Source organism: Pimephales promelas, chromosome 6 (assembly GCF_988280905.1).
Source record: "Pimephales promelas chromosome 6, fPimPro1.hap1.1, whole genome shotgun sequence".
Taxonomy (NCBI): domain Eukaryota; kingdom Metazoa; phylum Chordata; class Actinopteri; order Cypriniformes; family Leuciscidae; genus Pimephales; species Pimephales promelas.
In genome coordinates this window covers 10051236-10075734 of record NC_142774.1, presented here as the reverse complement: position 1 = coordinate 10075734, position 24499 = coordinate 10051236, and the positions used below count along the sequence as shown (strand labels likewise).

The window sequence follows — 24499 nt, the reverse complement described above, 5'->3', positions numbered from 1 at the left end:
TCTTCAGTGTCCCCTCGGCTTTTAGCATGCATCTGGACCTACTGGTGGCAGCTTGGCAGCTGCACAGAGTCATTGGGAATGCCATTGGGAATGCATAGTGCTTTCAGAGGTTTGTTTTTACTCAAAAAGCTGTCATGAAAAAAAAAAAAAAAGTTTTCACACGCACAAAACATGTGGCAGGCCTATTTATCTTTTCACAGAAGGATTTCACCGAAAGATTCACCAGAAATTCAAATGGAAAAGCGGGGTTTTCACACAAATCTAAAATATTGTTTTATGTTCAATGTGATTGAATATCAGGAGACAGTGATGGAAGCTTTACTGACTACTGCATGTATATCAGTCATTTTTTATTGGACTGTAAAATAGTAATTTCTTGCAACTGAAAGAGCATGCTTACATTCAAAATCTAATCTAATCTAATTAAGCATGCTTACCATCAAAATCTAATCTAATAATTGAAATTTAAGTTAGGGATTTTTTTCGGATATAGTGATGAATTTCAGTAAACCTGCTTATTTAAAACCTTATATATTGAAAAAAAAATCTATACAAATAAATCTGACTTGATATGACTGTTTACCCATTAGTGTTATCTGAATGATCCAAAGTCATATAGCACAATACAGTCCTTCTCTGTGCCACAATAATACAGAACCCTCTAGTGGTCATATGAAGAAATGAATCAAATGTGCGGACGCGTCACCAAGTTTTCAGAGCTGGAGGAGGAGGAGACCTGGACTGGAGCACTGGGGTCCACACTGAGCCACTGTAATGCAGTTTTAGAGTGGTCGCTGAGGATGCCACCAGAAGATGCCTCTCCATAACACCTGCAGTGCATCGGCACTATGGTTTTATTGACTTAAGAGCTTGTTAGTTGCTTGTTAGTTTATTCTACCTCAAAACATGTTTTAGATCACATGACTTTTCAGGTTATGCCATCACATGAAAGTGTAGGTATAACGAGATGTTTAACATGCAACATTTTATAAATAGGCTCACAAAGTAACGGATCCAGCTGAACAATCTGAAGACAACTGCCAACTGTGATGAGGATGATGATGATGAGCATGATGATGAAACTCACCATGAACCGACCAGCCAACACCATCGGACCCAGCCAGTAAAAGTCGTCTTTATGGAGTTTTAAAATGACATTTTCTAAACTGCTGAACGAGAGCAAGAATGAATTCCCCTCAGACTTTCTCTCCAACATCAGCAACACCTCCTGTGAGGGGATCGCCCTCGACTCTCAAGTCATCGGTGTGGGAATCTTTCTTGCCGTCTTCATTTTGCTGGCGATCGTGGGGAACATTTTGGTCATTCTCTCGGTCCTTTGCAACAAACATTTGCAGACGGTCACCAACTTCTTCATTGTGAACCTGGCCATAGCGGACCTTCTGCTGAGTATCATTGTCCTGCCGTTCTCTGCGTCCCTGGAGGTATTTGGATGCTGGGTGTTCGGTCGGGTTTTCTGCAACATCTGGGCAGCGGTGGATGTGCTCTGTTGCACGGCGTCGATTTTAAGTTTGTGCATTATATCCATAGACAGGTACATCGGGGTCAAATACTGTCTGAAATACCCCACTATCATGACTGAACGGAAAGCAGGTGTCATACTCGTGGTGGTCTGGGTTTCTTCAATGGTTATTTCTATCGGACCGCTTTTGGGGTGGAAAGAACCTCCACCTTCTGATGAAAGCATCTGCAGAATCACGGAGGAACCAGGTTATGCTCTGTTCTCCTCCTTATTCTCCTTCTACCTTCCACTCATGGTGATTTTAGTCATGTACACTAGAGTATACATCGTGGCCCGCAGGACTACAAAAAGTTTGGAAGCGGGTGTGAAACGGGAGAGAGATAAATCAATGGACGTGGTGCTGAGGATACATTGCAGGAACATTCCGGACGATTCGAAAACCAAAAATCACCCGTTCAGAAGTTCATTGTCCGTGAGACTCATGAAGTTCTCCAGGGAGAAGAAAGCTGCTAAAACTCTCGCCATCGTCGTGGGCATGTTCATTCTCTGTTGGCTACCGTTTTTCTTCGTCTTGCCTTTGGGTATGTATACGAGTTATTCTTTGTTTTTGTTTTATTTACAGAGCAACATTTTAAAACGTCTTGTTATACAATTTGTTTAAAAGTAAATCCAAATTAAATTACATGTCATTGCAACGCGTAGAAATGACAAATTATTGTGGCAGTGTAATGTGTGTACAAATTTATATTGAAATTTGCCATGCATAATAATGGAATTAAACAAAAATCTTATAATAAACAAATAAGATCCCATATACTGAATAAAATAACATTGCAACAGTATTTTGATTGTTTTACTGGACAGTTGGAAGTTTGAACATAGCATATTTAATTATTGCAGGAACATTCGATCTTGCTAAGAAATGTGTTTTCTAAGTATACTTTTTTTTAATTAATTTATTTTTTAGGCTATGATTTTACTGAGACAATTAATTAGGAAACATGATTGGTTCCAGAAGAAAATGCATTAGATAATCCATTGTTTATGGATTATATATTTTTCGTTGTCTGTTTTATATATTTTGTAACTTTTAAAAAAAATGCATTTAAGCAAATTATTTTCTGCATCTGCCAAAGGCTACGTAAACAAATTACAAAAGATAGTGTGTTTGTTGATCAGTTAAAGTAACCAATGTTTTACACATTGTAATGCATATGAAATACACGTCTATTTTACTGTGTTCATGCTTTGGCTACTCCGTGGCCAGGGAAACAAAAATGTGCGAAATGCGTATCTTGATATAAAGCACACAGAGCTTCTATCTGAATGTTAATTACTTGCGCTTTTCTTACTAACGAAAACAGTTCCTCTCATCACTTTTTCTATTAGGATACATTCACAGTTAATAAATTAGATGGTAGCCTCTTTGGCGTGGTGTTTTGGTCAGGATTTGATAGCAGCTCAACCAGAGGGGAGATTGTGTTGATTTGCTAAACTTGACGGGCTATATTTTCAAAGTGCAACGATCTTTGCTTTGGAGAACATTATGTCCTGTGGGATTCAAGTACATAATGGCACATGTTGGATGTGTATGGATTGGATAGTGCAACAGTGCACATGCTGACAAAAAAAGCAAAGACTGAGGCTTGAGAGAGATTAATGCGCAATCCTCCCTTTTAAAGTTTATAAACTACTTTTTATAAAGCAGTGGAATAAAAAAATCATAAAAAATGTCCTTTGTCCTTGAATCATGCTTGCAATCAGTCAATAACAGTTTATTTGGGACAGCACAGATCTTATCTCATAATATTCCCTCACGCCTCTATTCGGGTTTCCATGTTCTCAAGCAGCCAAAAATGAGTTGTGGTCCATTTATTTATATTACCATGATTGTACAATATTAACTCAACACAATAATCACATGCTCACAAAAAGGACTACATCCAAAAGTTTCAAACGTGCTTCTATAAAACACACAATCATGTCAAAATGTTCACCAAACCCCATGAAAAACAAAAAGTTGTGCAATGCTTAGTTATTAAGTTCTGCATCCCACGGTTAATAACTATACCCGAATCCTGCATAGAAAAAAAAAGAAAGATGTTTGGCATATTCATAATGCAGAGATGTTTTATGTGGTCAATCAAAGACCACCCATGGGAGACTGAAAGAAAGACATTACGTTCAGTGTTCCAGTCACGTAACCATTACCCAAGAATATGTCACAGAGGCTAAAAAATGTGCTAGTGAAGGAAGAAAAAAGTTTTCCATTACATTAAAGGAATTTTGGTGTTGCTGACTGACACAAAATGGGTCCATCTTAAGTATCTAAACAAACAAATAGTAATGATTGCAATGTTGACTATTATTGATAATTTACTGACATAAATAAAATTTAGGCTACATTAAAAAGAATTAAAAATAAAAAAACATGGCAGGCATTGTACTTTCCCCACATTTTATTGGTTTCCCCCCACACCAACCATCCCATCCATCTCCATGGTATTCCAAAAGTGCGGTTTTTGACAGTCCCTGCTGGTATTCCACTCGCAGTCACTGTGGGGAAAAATAGGGCAGCAGTGGTTGATAACATCTTCTGGCAAGATATACATGTGGTAATGGTGAAATTCTGGGATCAAGATGGTTTAGGAAGAGGGGCCTGACTTTATTCAGCCTGAGAAAGGGAAGGAGGCACTTTCACTCTGGTCCCTAACCTCTTTTTGTCCAACGCTCCACTGCCTTAATCACGGCAATTAACAAGTTGAGCTAAAGAGGGTGCTTTCGTTTTCCAAAGCCTCAGAAGCAGCCAGCCACCAGGACAGAGGAGGGATACGACATGGCTTAGATCCACACGTACACTGGAGAAGCACGAACTGTGAGTCGCTGCATTACAAATGAAGGGTTGAATGGCGTTAGAGCTTGTTTCATTGTCAAGGCATTTAGAATATTGTATTTACTTATGGTATTATATATTGTGGTGGTTAAAAATGTCATTTTTAAATACTGATTGGTCATTCAGAAGCCTGATATTTCCTAAATTCCCATGCACGTTATATCCGTCCACTCGGTAACTGTAACCGGTGCGACTCATTCTGTTTCGTTTCATACAAACAAAACTGACGCCATCTTGCATCTTAGTTGGTGAAAATGACCTCTTCAGTATTAACATTGCTGTGATATTGTTCATATTTTTCCTGGACCATTTTTTTTTTTCTTGTTGGAAGTTTTAAGGTATATACATAAGATTAGGAAATCATTTCAACCCAAATCAGCGTTTAATGTGCGTCTATTTTTGTGAGTATAGCTGTGCAATGAGTGAGATAAGTACAACCAGCCTGTTAATAAACACCCTCTTAATGACGGTTATATTTTTAGCAACAGCATGTCCACACTGCTATTGTTGTGATGGATCAGGGGAATATTTTGCATATGGCATATGTTTGTGCTGGACAGTGAAAGTCTTACTTCTGGTGAACAAACAGAACCAGATGTTTCTGCACTCCTAAAAAGAATATGTTTTTGAAATTACATAGGTAAATATTATGTGACTGATAAATGCATCTCCAGGTTTACTGATTTCAATTAAAAACATTATCATGACGTTATAGTAATTTAAAAGTGTGTAACTGATTAATCCAAGTAAATACAACACATTCATGTGTGTTTTGAGATAGTATATTGCATATTTATGATATACTGTATTTGCAATGAATTGGCAAATATTATGCAATACTATGAATTTCATTTCACTTTGATTTGAATCTGTATTACTTGGCCATGAAGTTTCCTAAATCCCATCTCTTTAGACCATTTATTTAGGAGATTTGCTGCTGTCCTAAATATATATATATATATATATATATATATATATATATACACTTCAATATGTAATGTAAACATTGTCATTGTAGTAATTTGAGAGTAAATAATCCAAAGTCCAAAGAATGGGTCTTTTTTCAGGTTACTTATATGTGTTATATGATATATTTGCAATACTGGCAATGTAAGTTAATGCAACATTACAAATTTCACAATGACTTCAGTTTCACCAATACCATCTTGTATAAGACTACTGTGATTGTGCTTTGTGAGTTTTAATGAATGTTTTAATAGTGTCTCTGATTATAAACCTAGCAGAAAAATAATAGGTAATATCATATTCAAATCTGTGAAAAACATTGTCTGCCTGTCAAAATGATCCTTCACTTTTTTGAACCAAGCTGTCATGTTAGCTTCTAATACATTTCATTCAAATTGACACATATTGCAGCTTGACAGGAACTTACACATGCAGCCAATAGCCACAGGCCGCGAAAATATTTCTTCAGGTGATCAGTATAAGATGAGAAGGCTTTAACGTGTGGCTCGTGCCAGGCAAATGCAAATCAAGACCACAAGAACACATTCAACCCTCTCAGCTTACAGCTTTAAGTGAATTGCCCCTCTGACTGCTGCATAATTATTACAAATGTTCTTCACGCTAAGGAAAAAAAATATTTTTAGAACTGTTCCCTCAAAGGTTCCTTAGAGGTTCTTCCATGACATCACTCTGAAAACTCCCTTTTGAATCCTTTATTTTTAAGAGTGTAAAGAACATGAATGTCAATTTGGATATTTTAATAATAAGTGCCGACTAAACCCATTTCCTTAACTTATAATTAGGCCATCTGCATCCATAATTCAGAAATGTATACACATCGTTCGGACTGATTATGCTTTCAGGTACCAGCTTTTCTAAATTATTTTAGCAGAATTTCTCAGATGTTCCCCTAAAATCAGACCTAAAAGAGTCCGAAGATCCACTTTTTCTGCAGTGAAAATATCAGAATTATTCCAGATTGCACCAAAATAGAGACTGCTACATTGTACATGGAGCAAAAAAGGGAGTTTTCTCTCAGTAGCTACCAAACATCCTGCCTGGTGTATCTCAAAATCACTACAATTACCAATAAGGAGCTGTCCAAGCTTTCATCTCAAATTCCAAATTACGACCTGTACACATGAGGGAGAGCAGTGCATATCTCTTTGTTCATCAAAAACTGTTTCAACAAGACTGCACTACTCCCAGTCCATCCACACTATCTATTCCCTCTGGTGCTATTTTTATACATATCCACTGACAGGGAGGGGCTCTGACCTCTCGTGACACTGAAATGCACGGCATGGGCGATGACAACTGTTTTATGTGCTAGGCTCCTCTCACTCCTCTTGGGGGGGAAAGCAAAGCAAGGAGGAGGTATTGGCAACATATGTAGTGTCTGTCGGAGTTTAGATGTGTATGTGTGGGAGGAGAGAATGTGAAGACAGACACAACACAATGTAGACAGAGATCCATCAAATATGCTCTTCCAATCCAATTTAGCCTATTTGCAAGGGATAGTCCACAAATGAGAGAGTCCACAAATAAATAGTCCAAAAATGTCTCTCCAAATCAGTAGAAAACAAAAGAAAATATTTGGATTTTTATGGGCGATTCAATGAAAGTTAATGAGGGGCCAAGACTGATATGATTTATGTTGTTTTGAGGAAAAGCTTTACAAGAAAGATTCTTGGGTTTCCAAAGAACCTTTCACTGAACAGTTCTTATTTCTTAATAACATTTTAATATTCTAAAACACAATTTTCCACATTTCTTTGCACATTGGAAAGGTTATATGGATTTGAAAGGTTCTTCCTGGAAATATCAAGGCGAATAAAGTGCCTTTATTTTTTAAAAGCAAGTTCATTTTTGGGATACACCCTCTATTTAATGCATGATTCTGGTCTTATTGTGAACTTATTGATTCGCTGGTGCATGGTACTCCAAAGCAAACTATTTGTATTCATAATCTTTGATCAAAATGCAACAACTTGCCTCTCCTAATACTATTTTCTATTTCCGCTGACGTCACATTGGGTAACATTAACCAATATGCGAAAAGTGGCAATGTTTTATCAGACCTACATTAGGTCCACCAACTTTTCACGTTCCAATCAATTCCCAATTGATAAAATCAAGTCTCGGCCTTGCATTTGTTTCGTTTAATATTTTGCTGAGTGAGAGATTACTGCAGAAAAATTGATTTGGAAGCGGCAGTTCATGCTGATTGTGATGACTAATGGGCTTGTGTGTCCAGTCTATCAATGTTAATAGGGCTTGTTTGGTTTGGAGGAGAATTTGGGAAGGACATATTGGCATTGCTCCCACTCTTCAGACAGAATAAAAAAAATAGAACTGGTTTCAAAAATACTGTTATAAGATATGCCGTGTGCATTAGATTTCTCCTGGAGGAAAAAAAAACTAAGTATATAATCTGTCTGCTGGGTATAATTAGGCACACATGGTTTTAAACGGTGAACTTGCAGATTTGAACTTTTTAGCGCGTGGGAGGAGAATGGTAGCTTCAGGCTAAAGTTACTTGAGGCACGGCATTAATTCCCATGTACATAATCTCTCTTGAGCCGACAACTAAATATTTCTCTACCTCTCTCTCTCTCTCTCTCTCTTTATTTGTGTCCTCAGGATCTTTCTTCCCAGCTCTGAAGCCTTCTGAGATGGTGTTCAAAGTAATCTTCTGGCTGGGCTACTTCAACAGTTGCATTAACCCCGTAATTTACCCCTGCTCGAGCAAGGAATTCCAGCGCGCCTTCACCCGTCTTCTGCGCTGCCAGTGCCAGCGGCGGCGCCGCGTCCTGCGCCGATTCTACGATCAGCGTTGGAGAACGGCCATGCGGGGTCCCCGGAGGGACCCGCACAGAGACTACTGCTCTGGATTACCCTTTCACGAGCAGTGCGGTAACTCTTTATATTCCTGCCAGAGCAAAAGCCGGCCTCTTAGTCTGAAGGGCTGGAGCTTCTTCCCCCCTTTACAAAAGTCCTCCTTCCAGCTGAAGGAGAAAATGAACAACCTTTCCAATAAGATTAAGAATGGTACGGGGAAGAGTAGCACGTCTCCTCTGGCCCGGACAGAGATCGACACGGTCTCAATGGGGATTTATAATGACTGCGCCGATCAGAGCGGCTACCAGATCTACGACCTCACGGAGTGCTATGGCCTGAAGGAAACAGACATCTAAACAAAGACAGAGATTACAGTCTGTTTTCTCAGAGCTCTGACCCACTGCCAACTCCTTTTTTTTAAATCTATAATTTTTTTCCACAAAGACTAGTACTCTTGTTGTGTCTATTAGTACTGGCTTCAACGCCATTGAGAAGCAAATCTGAGGGAAAAATTACATCGTGTGTTAAAGGAGATTAATGCATCTCCACGTGGATAGGCTTTAAAAAGAATACTTTAAAAGTGGGAAATGTACACTGAATGGAAATATGTGACCCTGGATCACAAGTTGCACGGGTATATTTGTGGAAAATTGCCAACCATACATTGAATGGGTTGAAATGATTGATTTTTCATACCACTTCCTTTTACAGTACAGTACTTACCTAGAAAGTACTGGCTAATATAAGGTAAGTACATGGGTTAGGGGTAGGTTTAGGGATAGGTTCAGGGTTAGTACCTAGTTATTACCCAGTAATTGTAATTACTACAATAAGTGCATAGTATGTACATGGGTAACAGGACTGTAAAAGGAAGCGTTACCGATTTTTCTTTCATACCAAAAAATCATTAAGATGATTAATCATCTTAAGTTAAGATCATGTTCCATGAAGATATTTTGTAAAGGTTCTACCGTAAATATATATAAAACATTGTATGTTTGTGGGTGAAAAATTGACAATTTGTGAGCATAATCGGGAACATAAATTGACAATTGGGAACATAAATTGACATTTGCAAAAGTACAAATTGAAAATTGACTAACCCTAATTTTAAAGACGATTTTTTCAATGTTTTGACTTTTTTCCAGATTTACAAATAGTTGTATCTCAGCCAAAAAATGGTCCTATCCTAACAAACCATTCATTAATGGAAAGCTTTCAGATGATTTATAAATCTCAATTTTAAAAAACATTGACCCATGTGATTTTGTGTTTGTGTTTTGTGAACCAGGGTCACATATAATGAAAAAACAACAACAACAACAACAAAAATCTGCACTGGACCAGAATGAAAAGACTCATAGCTGCTGGGTGTCTACTGTGTTGTCCATGTGGCCTTTGAGAAACAATCAAACAGTTCCAAACACTCTGATGACCAGCAACGTATTTTCAATGAGTGATTGCTACAATTACTTTGTGAATGGATAATATATTTAACTGTGATGTACTCAAGAGACTGTTGATACCATGATACTGATTCCTTTTTTGAAATAATAATTCACCGTGATTTGCAGATTACCTTGGAATTCACTTTTATATGATTGGAAATTGATTTAGAGGTACATACCATTAAATGTGAGGCACAATTTGTAATTGAAATAGATTTTGTGCAGATGTTTTCAGTATTTCAGAAGGTAGTTGAATACTGTGCTATTCATGCTATTCTTATTTCAACCGTGAGATTTTCAGTCATCTCCAAAAGAACCAATAGTAAAAAAAAAGACAAAAAAAGACAAAAAAAAAAACATAATTAATGGACTACAACTCACTTATTTTTGTGTTGTTGATAAAAGCTTTGGGTTTCTTTGTAATGCTGATGTGACGACGTCTTTCAGTGTCAACTGTAAAGCATAATAAATCTGAAAAGAGCATGCTGTTGATCTCATATTTGATGAATCCTAAGAATAATTAAATTGTTTTCTTCAAACAACTATGCCCATAAAAGTATTTAATAATATATTTCCTGCAGAAATGAGATTATATAGAAATCAATTTGAGACTCTTGCTTTACTCCAGAGAATAAAAAAAAGAAGTAAGTAATAAGAAGTAATATTTAAGATTCAAAACCATCCCTAGGGAAAAGCTATGTTGAGACTGCAGGGAAATCAGATTGTTTCTCAAATCAGATCTGTTCGGGTAGACTGTCCACAGTATTGATTGCAAGTGAGTGATCAAATGAGTTGTGTGTCCAGAAGCAACCTACTGTATCTGCATGGGTTGATTTGGTAACAACGTAGGCATTGCCGACATGTGACGAGGCTTTCAAAATGGATGTAGGAAAAATGAAAGTGCATCACCTTTTCTCCAAATAAGCACCCTGTCGGATCACAGGATAACCTGGAGACTGGTACATAAGTATGAATATATGAATAATTCTGGCATTTCTTTGTTGTTGAGGGACGCCTGAGTGAAGCAAAGGAAAATTTTAAATCTGATTCGAACAACCAGAACATCCAGAATGAGATGTTTCAGTAAAAATCTGATTGGAATCTTAAAAATAAAAAGATTTCACGTTTCTGTTTTTAGTTTTGTGCCATCCAGACATTCAAAAACCCATCCGGATAAGATCTGAATATTCAACAAATTAGATTTTTGCTGGTAGTCTGAACATAGCCTTGGTCGCTGCTCAAATAAACAAATGTGACTCATTTGTTCAAAAGGTTAGACGTTCTTGCTTCAATTGGCTTTATGCACATGCAGCTGCACTTCTTGGCCGGACTTGATTAATTCAGGTGTGTCTGATTATTGTTGCTGTGACTACTGAGGTTAGGCACACCTGGATTAATCAATGTGTCCAATAATGGCAGACAGGAAACAAGGAGCTTGGCTTAAGTTCACGAAGTAGTGCAGCTGTGCATAAAGCCAATTGAAGCATACAAAACTCTTTGAAACATTTTCAAATCATGCCAGAGAACATGATTATGAAGTTTTACAAACATTGTGGAGTACATGCTCCTCAAGTACTGATGACATTTATGCAAAACAAACAAAAAAAACAGTACATTCCAAGACATTTTGAGACTCATTGCTTGTCTCTAGAAGGGATTTCAACAATGTGACATGCTGTGCTCCGATTTACCAGGAAACGAAATCTGCAATCAAAAGTATTAAAGAGAAAAATAAATAAATAGATTTGCTATCCTCATACATTTATAGCTCTGTACTGTATGATCTTGAACTATCATTGGCCATCAACATTTCCCTGATTTGTTGCATTCACTTCCTCCCAAAAAAATGGCCAGTAGAGGTCGCTGTTAAAAAAAAAGGCAAATTCCTACAAATTATACAACCCTGAATCATTTCACATTATGCATAACTATAAAAGTGACAAGCGTGTGGGTGTGAAAATGACTCGTGCAGTATTACATATAAGTGCAAACTAAGTTTTTTGAAAAACGGTTTCCTTTTCCATTTAAGATTTCTGAGAACTTCCCGTAGAGTAAATCAATGTGAGTCCCTGTCCTCCCCTGTTTCCTGCGGATTACTGAAGACTAACATCAACATGCATAACAGTTCTTAATGGGTTCCTGCAGCTAAGCACTTGTATGTTTTGGCTTGTCACATAAATGTTTTTCCGTCACTGTCATTCGCTAAATGATTTTCGGGTAACTGGGTTCGGGCAGAAATTCCGGAGTCCTCCAACCGGACAGCAAACCAAGTAGGCCTAGTATTACCGTAATTATAAGTAGATGTGAACTTGTGCCATAAAAGTCTAATTAGAAGAGCCTTGCAGTGACTGGCTGGGCAAAGACTTAACAGAACATTAGCTTCGTTTAAAAAACATAGCATGATGCTAAATGTTTTCCAGAGATGAGTTCCATTATTAAAATTCTATCCATTTTTGAGAACCCCCAGCCTCCAGCTCCTTTGCTTACCTCATTATTGAAGCAGGCAGACCAGCTGGTGCCATTTCTCTGTGCAGCATGTCATAAGAATTATATCAAGAAAGTGTGATCACAACTATTTGATTTAATTTCCATCATTTTTTTCATTATTTGTTCTCATAGGCTACATATTTTAGCAATGACTCTGATGTTCTACGGGTCATTGGTTCAAATCTGTGACAGGGCAGGATGTGTCACATGCCTTCGGAGTGTTTCTTTTGACAGGGACTCTATGTACAGGGTATGTGTACTGTAACTTCTCTCTCAAATGCCAAAAAACCTTCTGTTCTTGGTCGTTCCTCATCGTGTTTGTTATCAGACTGCCATATTTTGTTAAACATACCAGAAGTTTTTTCTGAAAAAGGACATAATGTGTGTTTAAAATGTAACCATTTTAGAATTCAACTGTAACAGCTTGTACCTCAGAATGCGCATAATTCTGTCATTATTCAAAAGGTAAAGAACTGTTTGTGACCAAAAGACAAAACAATTATGTATAATTTGCTGAAGAGCACCAAATCTGAGAAAAAAAAATAAAAAGATAAATGCAAGCCAGACATCTTATTTATTCACAGAGTAAACATAAATAAGTGGAAGAATACATTTTACAGGAAGTTCAACACCAAATCACAATGTTTACATGCACTTTATGGCTTACTGTGCTGTTAGTCCTGGCTGGGTTATTCCCATTTAACTGGGATTCAAGTCATGTCATTTTTATTATTATTTGGAACACATTGTGAGGTTCCATAATGTGTTCATGTTTTAAATCTATCAAAGAATACCTTTGGTCACCCATACGGCATATATTTTCAGTAGAGCTGCATGATTAATTGTTAAAAGATCGAGATTGAGATTAAAAAACCCACAATTCGTCTGAATCGATGAAATCTTTGAAAAAATCAAACATTCAAATTTGAGTTGGTGCTGCCGCTGACCCAGAGAGTTATCATGTGTATATCATATGGTAACACTTTACAGTAATGAACTATCATGAATTCAAAGTCACCATTTTAGCTGAGGGGCCACACACATGATGAAGTCATTGATAGATAAAGCTTAGTTCATGATGACTACTGTATTGGACAGACACCAAAATAGACCAATCACAGCTCATAGCACACAAATTCTGTTGACATTCAAATACAGTAGTCATTACCTAAGCATTATCTATCACTGACTTCATCATGTGTCTGGCCCCTCAGCTAAAATGGTGACCAGGTCCTTTGAAACACTGATGAACAATGTGCTATTAAAGGATAACTCCAGTCAATTTTAAAGGGATAGTTCACATTGAAATTAATTTTTGATATGTTTTAGCTTACCTCAAGGGCATCCAAGATGTAGGTGTCTTTGTTTCCACAGTATTTTCAATTTTGATATTTTTCGGTCAAACCGTTCTTGTCTGTCAGTCATATAATGGAGGTTTAGGGGGTCCTCCCCCCCTCGGTTCACCTCAAAGAGCATGCACAGAGAAGTCAAAATTAAACATGATTGAATGACTCGTAAATGTAAGTACACATTGATGGCCTAAGACACGAAATGTAAAAAAAAAAAAAAAAAATTAGTACACATGTACAAAAAAATTAGCTCAATGTTAAAATTTACCGGAGTTCTCCTTTAAAGGGTTAGTTCACCCAAAAATGAAAATTAAGTCATTAATTACTCACCCCCATGCTGTACCAACCCCGTAAGACCTTCGTTCATCTTCGGAACACAAATTAAGATATTTTTGATTAAATTTGAGAGCTGTATCCCTACCACATAGACTGCCTAAGGGACTGGCTCTTGACGGCACAGAAAGTCAATGAAGAAAATGTTTAAATATTCCATGTGACTACAGCGGCTCAACTATAATTTTATCAAGCGACGAGAATACTTTTTGTGCGAAAAAACAAACAAAAATAACGACTTTATTCGACTATTCCTTTTCTTCCTTGTTGGCCTGAAACGAGACTTCCATACGATTTCCACGACGCATGCGCGAGAACTGAACTGAAGTAGTTGAAGGAGATCGCAATTCTCGCGCATGCGTCGTGGAAATCGTATTGAAGTCTCGTTTCAGGCCAACAAGGAAGAAAAGGAATAGTCGAATAAAGTCGTTACTTTTGTTTGTTTTTTTCGCACAAAAAGTATTCTCGTCGCTTTTATAAACTTGTAGTTGAGCCGCTGTAGTCACATGGAATATTTAAACATTTTCTTCATTGACTTTCTGGGCCGTCAAGAGCCAGTCCCTCAGGCAGTCTATGTGGTAGTGATACAGCTCTCAAATTTAATCAAAAATATCTTCATTTGTGTTCCGAAGACGAACGAAGGTCTTACGGGGTTGGTACAGCATGGGGGTGAGTAATTAATGACTTAATTTTCATTTTTGGGTGAACTAACCCTTTAATGCTGGGATGACTGTGAACAAAGTAATAAATCATAAATCATGATGATGTACTCATCTAGTTAATGTTTTACATCTATGAAGTCATGAATGAAAAACGTTGAACTCGTGTTCAACAACCTATACATATATAGCTGTGTGGGGTGGGCCGGAACAAATTTGGGTCATTTTATTAAAACAGACGAACTGCCGCTACAGTCTACTGGTTTTCTGTGCGCTCACTGGCATCTCTTTTCGAGTGAGAGAGGTCCATTCCTTGAGCTGTGCCGTACAGACATATTCTACATCCCATGATCATGAGGAAAGCCCTACGGAAGGAACGGTTAAAGAAACCATAGAGAAAAGGATTTAGGGAGGAGTTGACGTACCCCAACCACAGGAACACGTCCCAAATCACACCAGCAGTCCCGTACTCAATGAATGGATCAACGATATTTACAGTAAAAAAGGGCAGCCAGAAGAGAAGAAAAACCCCCATAATGATTCCCAGAGTCTTGGCTGCTTTTCTTTCCCTCTTTATAGAGTTGCGATGTTTCTGTTTCTTACTCGAGTCCTTGCCCACACCTGCCGCCATCTGCGATTCCATCGCGCTTATTTGCATGGCTTGCCGCTTGGCCGCCTTGTAGATCTTCCAGTAGGCCACCAACATGGTCACCATAGGCAGATAAAACGCGACGAGGGATGCCATGACGGCATAAACACGGTTCACTAAGAAGATGCATACGTTCTCAGGCAAAGGAACGTCCACGCCAAGCTTGTGCAGCCCGAGGAAGATTGGTCCGAAGGAGATGAGGAAAGGAACGGCCCAGCAAACCACGATCAGCAAACCGACACGTTTAAGGGACATCTTAAACGAATACACCAAGGGGTTGCAGACGGCGTAATAGCGGTCAAATGCGATGCAGCTCAAATGGAAGATAGAGGCCGTGCAGAGCATAACATCCAAGCTGGAGTGAAGATGGCAGAAGGTTGGACCGAAATACCAACATCCCTCCACTGTTCTGACCATACTGTACGGCATAACCACAAGGCCCACCAGGAAGTCAGCGACAGCCAGAGACATGACGAAATAGTTCGTTGGGCACTGCAGCTGTTTGAAGTACGCAATGGCGAGCACCACCAGGAAGTTTCCGACAACGGTGCAGACGATACCGGCGACGATGAAGACATAGAGGGCGGCTCGTGAACCAGAGCTCCTCAACGTGGCACAGGCCTCGAAATCGGCATCGAGTGAAACGTTGCTCCATTCCGTGGAGTTTTCCATGCTGTTCAACCTGGTGATAAACGAGACACATGCGTTCAAGATGTATTCCCATGATCATTGATAAATGCTCTGTTTGATTTCACAACACGCTGTGTTTTAGAAGACCAACAAGAATGCTTGTTGGAGATATTGTCCAGTTACTGATATGTATGCGAACAAAAATGGCTGTGTCGTTTCACCGCACAATAATAATCAGTCTATTTCACCATTAATATTTTTGCAAAGTGATAACTGCCCATGAAGCTCCTGTAAGGCTGGGAAACGCAAAACAGACTGGGAAGCCCAAGCCAAATCTGCAATAAAAACAATATTTCTGATCTTTTAGTTCTGGGTATCTTCCAAGAATCATAAAAAGCGACTCAACTCGACCTTGTCTCAGGAACTGTATCCCTGCAGTGCGCCCCATCTTGACCTTTTGAATTATACTTAACAGGAAATATCATCAGCATTGTTATAGTTTAATTTGGATTGGGATGTGAGCAAAAACACGAGTTTGAAAGCATGCAGTCTTACTGTCTGACACATATATTTTTCATTATTTGAAACAATTCAAGGCGATGGTGTAATATATTACATAATTAATGGAATTCTAAAAAGAATGAAGAAACCTTCCATGCACGTTCTTCATGTAAAATGTACGGCGTGTTCAACTGAAACCACTGATGAATTGTGTCGCATCCAGTCAACCAGTTCCTAATGAGTGACAGGCATGTTTCTCAGCCCATGACAGAACCTGAAAACAACATCTGGGGATGTTTGACGGAGAGGAAAAAATGAAGGAAAGCGCAAAAAAAAGGGGTTTTAGTTCAGTAACAATACAATTTTAATTACCACCAATGGGACCAAGTGACAGGGAATGAGATATGCTTAACATTTTGCTCTTATTTACCAAATCCATTAAAATAAGTAAATTAAAAAAAAAAAAATGTTTTAATGGTTCATGTGTCGATATCAGCAATTAATAATATTGCTTATTATAATTTTAGTATTTTATTTTAGTATTTTTGTTCACAGTCTGCATTAGCACAAATGGAAAACTTCACCCAATAATGGAAATTTTGTCTTTATTTATTCACCCACATTTCTTTCCAGTAGCAGTTCAAGGTGACCACATCGTCCATCTCCAAAAAGATTATCAAAAAAGTAGTTTATAAAATCAATATGCTCAAACTCAAAACACATCTATTAGAATCAGTGATGTTTTGACTTAATTTTTTTTCACTCCACATTTTGATTATGGAAAATAGTGCACAAGTCGTATAAGTCGCCCTTTTGGTGCTGCCTGAAAAATGTCACTATGTGCTTTTATGAAAATCTGCAAAAGATCACAATATACAGCATACTGGTTTGAAACGACCTTAAACTGACATCCATTTTTGTTTATCCATGGGCTATTGTTTTAATAATCTTTTAATGAATAGGCCTAATACAATTTAGTCCCTATAACAAAATGTTTTAGAGAGACTGACTATGAAGATTGGCTTAAAAATAGAGGAAGGCCAAATGGCTTTCTGTGCATACTACACTAATTGGAACAGTAGAATGCGAAATGATAATGATAGAATCTGTTCCCTTGTTTTATTGGCAATTTTACAAAATGACCGAGGTTGAGACTGCAGGCACTGTTCCCTTAAATCCATTAAAAGACATGTCACACATCCCTCTGACACAGCAGGTGAATGAGACACTATCACAGTAAGAACCCATGAACATCGAGACAATGTTCTGAGAAAACAGTTTACAGAGAAAGGGACACAGGGAGAAACAGATACAGGTGCCTGCGTGTGTGGTCGTTCCTCATTTCAGACTCAACCTATTAAACTCAGCCCCACGCTCCATATTACAGATGTAAACACTGACTAATTCTAAGTGCATAATAAAGATATGGGGCCATTTTTGATCCAGTTCATAAACACATACAGTCCATAACAGAGCACTCAGCTGTTCCATTACAAAACCTCTCCTTCGGTTATCATGTGAGACAATACACAAGCGCTTTTCATTTCTTTATAGCTATTCTTGAACTTACCTTACTAGAGTTATTACAAATGACTTGCCATTCATCCCTTTAATCTTTATATTTAAACTAAAGCCGCTGGAAATCCAGTATGATTGTGCTATCAGTCGCTTTGTTTGTTATTCTTGAACAAAACCAATCTCTGGCCCGTTCCAAGCTAAACAATTGACCCATATCAAACCGCTGCATTCTGCCAGCTTACTTAAAATATGCTTTTGCTTTACTTTCAAGGAATTGGAGGGAGAGACTGGACCGGGCAGGAATGGCCATTTGAGTCAGATTTATCTACAAAAAATAAATAAATAAACAAATAAATGGGCTGCATAAACTCACCTTCCCACACTAACAGACCTGTCAGTCATAAAGGGAATCACTTAGGAAACATTCAGGGTTCACGATTATGTAAACTAGACAAAATTAAGAATAACAGTGCTAGTTGATCTAGACATTAAAACTTAAAGACAAAAAAACAGACATTTGAAAGGTTAAAACTAAATAATTTAATATATAATTTATTATCATTAATAATAACATGCTTAAATATACCAGACGTACTGCGAGATATATTATTATCATTATTATTAATACATACTAGTGCACTTTGAAAAAAATATTTTTGGTTCAGCTTAAAAAAATAAGTAACCTTGTTGCTTTAAATTTTTAAGTTGATTGAAATGGAAAAAGTGAGTTAATACAATGAAAGAGATTGATTTAATCATCAGAAACTCAAAATAATAAGTTATCTGAACTAAATAGATTATTTAAGTTGATTTGGCAAAAGAAAAATGATGTGATAACAAATCTTGAATATATATATATATATATATATACAGTGTGGTATTGACATGCTTAATGCAATAGACTGGAATCAGATCTAATAATAATAATTGATTATTATTGCTTTTATTATTATATTAAGCATGTTGTACAATCACAACCTACTACACGTCAAATCAGAGATGATCTACTCACCTAAATGGGAGTGTTTCTTCTTTCATTACAATGCCATGTTTATCTGACTCTTGTTTCCTCCATTTCTCCCGGATGAATAGACGAGCGGCAGCTCCATCGGTAAAGTAAGGGTGGTAAAGTGTCTGTGTGTGCGTGTTATTTTGAATATGCCACATTAATAAGCACTAAAACGGTCCTCTTGATCAGAATGTAGGCGGGGCGTGTGTGTGGGTGGCTGTGTGTTGGGTATTATTAAGAGTTGGGCATTGTTATGCAAATCATCTTCACATCCGAAATATGCACTGTACTGTTCGCTGTTTCTCAGTGTGGCTAATGCAGACATCAAAGTCACAAGGTAATAAACAGAGAGATTACATGTTTTCCAAATTGTGCGTGCTGTTTGAATCAGATGAAATGATTGCTTTAGCTATAGCGGAAGGCAGAATGACACAAACTGCTGTGTTGAGGATCTGGATTTCACAGATACGATCAGTAAACACACTGCATTCCGCTCTGGTCTCAGAATGAGTTCAGCTTCAGGCCCATACAGAATCTGTGTGATTATGACCGCTTCACGGTGCTATTTATCACTGCGCAACCCTGCATTGATTTTCTTTCATGCATATTACACATTGGAACGTTGTTGCTGTTCACGGTCAGGGACTATTTTTTATCTGGCGGAAGGAAGGCAATTAGTAAAGAATAAGTAAAGACTGAAGAAGGGCTTGCAGGGCAGGCAAGACGCCCTTTAGCCGTTAGCCTACTTATTCACGATACAGCACAGTCTCTCATGGCTTATTGCTTAGGCCTACTTTTAACCTTTCTTAACCATTAGTTTTGTACACTTGCGATTTTGCGGTCTACAAAATAATATATTTTTAAAATAAACGTAGGCTCAGTTTATTTGTTTTTACTCTATATTTGTGCAGTGTTGGAGCATTAAAAATTATATAAATACATCAATATTTTTTTTTCATAGACATAAATGGGAGACTATAAAAATCGCATTTTGTTGCATAATTTGACAAAACCAATTCAGTTAGCATGCAGAAAACATGATGGGGCGATACCACAACACAGCCATGATGGAGTAAACACTGCACAAATGTAAAAATATTGATAAATTCAGTGATATTACTTTATAATATCACTACTTTATAATATGTATATGGCTGACCCCAAACATCCTGGGGTGCGTTTCCCGAAAGCATCGTTAGCCAACTATGGTCGCAAGTTCCGTCGTTATCAGCATAGTTCAACGATTCGGTGTTTCCCAAAACCATCATTCCAACGAACATTCGCAAACAGCATCGCAAAGTTGGGTGGTTTGAACGACAGCTCTCGACCTGTGGTTATACAGTAAGCATCGTTTCTATATTGCAACACATTTGGAGGTAATAAATCCTTATCTTGAGCATAATGAGCAAGCTGACATTCAGTACAACCGGTGTCTTTTATTTAGAATACTTACAAATGGAATTTACGTCTTTTAGTTTGTCAAGAGATTTGAAGTAACGTGTTTGAAAAGTGCGCATGTGCGAACGCGCTCTACTATGTAAGAACGAGCCAAATATTGAGTCTGGTAATCAAGCAAAACAACTGAGAACAATTAGAAGTAGTCCTCAGATGACATGTCTGTAATTTATATAAAACAAATCTAGCGTTAATTGGATCTCAAACAGTTTAATTAAAAGCAGTTATTACTCCACCACGTGCGAAACCAACGTGGTTGAACGATACTTTGCGACAGTGGGTTTCGGGAAACAGTCGTGACTAGCTAGTTGATTTTTCCAACGATGCATCGTACTATGCTAGTGAAGCAGTGAACTACGTCGTTGTACGGGAAACGCACCCCTGAATGTGACTTTTTCTTCACACTTACGTAAATTCCAATATTTTTGTTGTTGTTATTTGTAGAACTAACAAATGTCAACCACGATATAAAATCCCATGCCATTTAGTTGAAGGGAACATTTTTTTACTTATTTATTTATTTATTTCTAGCAAACATCTTGGGGTCACACATGTGTTTTTATCTAGATAGATGAAATGGATAAAATGGATGAAATATTCCTTTGGATTTATTGTGAACAGTTGCTCATGGCAGCTAGTCTCTACAACAGTGTCACAGGACAGCAGATCAAATTTGTAGTAGATGGGATGAGTGCCAATGTTCCTTTTTTAATGCATTATCCATTAAAAAGGAAATGTCAAAAAGGAAAAACAGGCCATCATAATTTTTTTCACAACCAAAATGCCTGGCATAAATAAATAAATAAATCACGAAAACAGTTATTGCTGAAGAGGACAGAACGTCAAGCAAAGAAGACTTTAGAATGGTCCGGCTTTAAAAGTTAATGTTAATGTCTACGCAGGACAACTAGTACTACATTAGCACTTCAGCTACTACGGTACTATTCACTAATATGGAAACAAGATTAAATAAACAGTATGTCAAATTTAGGACTGAGATAGTTACTCATTAGGTAATCAATAATTACTGAAAGAGATTAGCTTCATTAAAGGGGGGGTTGACTGCTTTTTTTCTTTGGATGATTGTATTTATGGGGTGCGATATAATCTATTCGTGTTTTTTTCTTTTTTTAAAAGTCTTATTTTTCTTAAACTTCACCTTTATTGTAATCCGCGCTCTCCTCTGTCCTCGAATGAGCGGTTGACTTCCTGATTCTATGAAAACACTCCCCCAGAAACAGGCAGTGGGCTCAGATTGGTTAGTTTGGCCCGGTGTGTTGTGATTGGCTAAACTGTCGCTCACGTTGTCCGGAAGATTTACACCCATTACCTTACGGGCGAAACGTGCATGTCATGATGAGCTCCGGTCCAGATGTAAATATGTGTTGAACTGCAGTATCAGTTTGAGGCAGAATCAGACCAAGAAACCCGCAATGAAGAGAGTCAAACGGAACCTCACCACACACGGCTCTCACTAAACGTTTCTGAATGATAATTTGCTACATTTTTTTAACTTTATACACGTTTGTTTTACACAATAGCATGTGACTGGCTACTAATGTTAAACACAAACAGCGTTGGCAAGTTTACGTTCTTGATCAAATCGAAATGAAAAATACATTTACAACATTAGTACTTATACAAAATTCAGGTCCATAATGTTTGTACGCGTTTGTCGAAGACACAAAATAGCATAACTAGTAGCCTAGTGGCTATGAAGCCAGCGCTGGTATTTAAAAAAAACAAAACAAAAGGCTACGTCTGGAATTATAAAGGCAAATACATTTAAAATGATGAAGTCTTAGCCTACTTACAGGTTGTGGCCCAACAACTGCTGCCTCTTGTTTTAAAGTTGGAACTGCTTCATGTTTTAGTAACAGTTTCTTGTTGAATCCGGTGTTGAACTCGTGGAGATTCTGGAAGCTGTCTTCAGTAAAATGCGCAGCACAGAGAGCTAAATTACTATCGTCATTTTCAGGAACATATTTAAACATAAATTGTATCCATTGTTGATGAACTACAGTGTCCGTGGGAAGCTCGAACATAGAAGACCTGACAGCTGGGTGAACACAAAACACTCGATGAGCCGCAGAAATATGCGCATGCCCTTTTTTGCATTTTCCGGAGGGAGTGGTTGATGCAAATGTGTGGGTTAGTGACGTTTAAAACCCAGCTGTAGTCCCAATCGAGTCGTTTTTGTAGGCAATATACTTCCTGATTTTTAAAAGACGATATCTCTGCTTACATTGAACTTTCAGCGCTGCAACTTTGCAGATACTGTTCATGCAGCAACAGCAACATTACACACTATTAAAAATGAAAAAAGTGAAATCGCAATCAACGATTTGATTGCGAGTTTAAATCAAATCGTTTGATTTAAAAGGTTTGATTGCGAACCTTTAAAGAGTTAGTTCACCCAAAAATGAAAATTCTGTCAGTTTTTACTCACCCTCATGTTGTTCCAACCCCGTAAGACTTCCGTTCATCTTCAGGACACAAGATATTGCTGATTAAATCTGAGAGCTGGATAAATCCTCCATAGGCTTCTAAGGGATTGGAACTTGCCGGCAAGTTATTGAAGACATCGTTAAAATAGTCCAAGTGACTACAGTGGCTCAATCAAGTTCATCAAGCAGAATACTTTTTGACCGATCAATATCTACTAGAACTCTAAGTGGCTTACTTTTTAATGTAATGCAAAAAAATACAAAGAATAATTATTTTAATTATTAAATCAATTGTAAAACATAGTTTTGATGACCACAACAACCTATTTTGCTTTAACACTAATAACGTTTAATGGAAATGACAAGATTTTGAACATATTTGAACCTTAAAATTAGACAAGTGACAACTTACGGTCACACATTTTCTAGATAAAAAACATAATCTAAAGTTGTATCAAAAATACATTTTGCCCCAAGAAAAAGTTCTTGTTTTATTAGAAAAGAATTTCTTTATATATACACATGCACATTTATACATAGCAAATCTCAACAGCCTGAATTTTAATTTAGTCAAAAAATGTTACTACGTATATTATCCCTAGGGTTGGGTATCGAGAATCGAGTATCGATTGGAACCGAGACTAACTTTTCGTTTTTCCCGGAATCGTTCAAAAGTTAAAATTTCGATTCCTAGTTTCGATATTCGATATATCGATGAAGAAACCGCTGAACAACACCAACGAAGAACCGTCTACCGGAAGTGTTGGCATAACCACGCGAGTCGAACATGAGTACCTTACGTCGCCGATCCAAAGTGTGGCTTCACTTTTCTAAAAATAACGAAATCTCGGCAAAATGCTAAATTTGTGACAAAAGGAGTATTTTTACAGAAGGAGTATTTCCTTCAGAAACGATTATTTCCTTCAGAAAGGCCGTTGGTTAGCAAGGTTAGCTAAACTTTTTTGACCCTGCCTCTTAAAAGAATCGGAATCGAGAATCGTTAGGAACCGGAATCGAAACAAGGAATCGGAATCGGAATCAGAATCGTTCAAATTCAAACGATACCCAACCCTAACTATTATGAGTATGTTCAGCTTTGTCTGCATATACACTTGAGTAGTATACCAACATATCTCAACAGCTTGGTTGCTTATATCATTGCAAAATGTAAACTATATTATCGCTGAGCTCTAATCTGCAAAGGCATGAAGATATTAAAGGGGTCATGAATTGAGAAATCGCCTTTTCCTTGAGCTTTTGACATGTGATCAGACTATAAAAATAAGTTTCAGAACAGAAAACTATGGTTATAATCAACAAATCTCTTATTTACATTGTGTTTGCACTGTTAGTTATGATGAAAGCGTTCGTGAGTTCGTGAGTGTGCAAAAATCATTTTGCTATAACGAGATCACTGCATTCATGCGCTCAACAGACGTGTCTATGATCGCTACAAGTTCATCACTGCAACCTTTCATATAGTTCAAAAACAATACTATTATCAATCATTTTCACAATTAGGCAACCTTGGCAGCTGTAATAGTAAAAATGTGCTGAAAGTTTGCAAGAGGGTTCACACATGTAATAATATTTCATATGGAAAGATGTCAGCCAATCACAACAGTGGGCGTTTACACAGAAGACTCACAGCAGACACGCCCCTTCAAACACACAACGCCTAAAATCAGGGTAGGAAAAATGCTTTTTATTTCTAAATTATGACCATTTTTGATGTAAAATTCATACTAACATGATAAGTTCACCCCAGGAAACATTATAAAACAATAAAACAATGCATTTTATGACCCATTTAATATATTATAAACATTAACAT

The 24499-nt window shown here is 37.5% G+C and overlaps 2 protein-coding genes across 2 annotated transcripts; one reads left to right on the top strand and one right to left on the bottom strand.

Annotated features, from left to right (window-relative positions):
• The first annotated feature begins 718 nt into the window (after window positions 1-718).
• adra1d (adrenoceptor alpha 1D) lies at window positions 719-10151 on the top strand. The gene is made up of 2 exons (XM_039689212.2): window positions 719-2061; window positions 7983-10151. Exons 1-2 carry the CDS (start codon window positions 1152-1154, stop codon window positions 8534-8536), a joined length of 1464 nt encoding a protein of 487 aa, XP_039545146.2. The 5' UTR covers window positions 719-1151; the 3' UTR covers window positions 8537-10151.
• A 4365-nt stretch (window positions 10152-14516) lies between these two features.
• Window positions 14517-19309, bottom strand: LOC120460623 (trace amine-associated receptor 1). Its single transcript, XM_039648476.2, has 2 exons — window positions 18767-19309; window positions 14517-15787 (listed from the first exon to the last, which is right to left on the bottom strand). The coding sequence occupies exons 1-2, from the start codon at window positions 18919-18921 to the stop codon at window positions 14713-14715; spliced, it is 1230 nt and encodes a 409-aa protein (XP_039504410.2). The 5' UTR covers window positions 18922-19309; the 3' UTR covers window positions 14517-14712.
• Between the last annotated feature and the right edge of the window lie 5190 nt (window positions 19310-24499).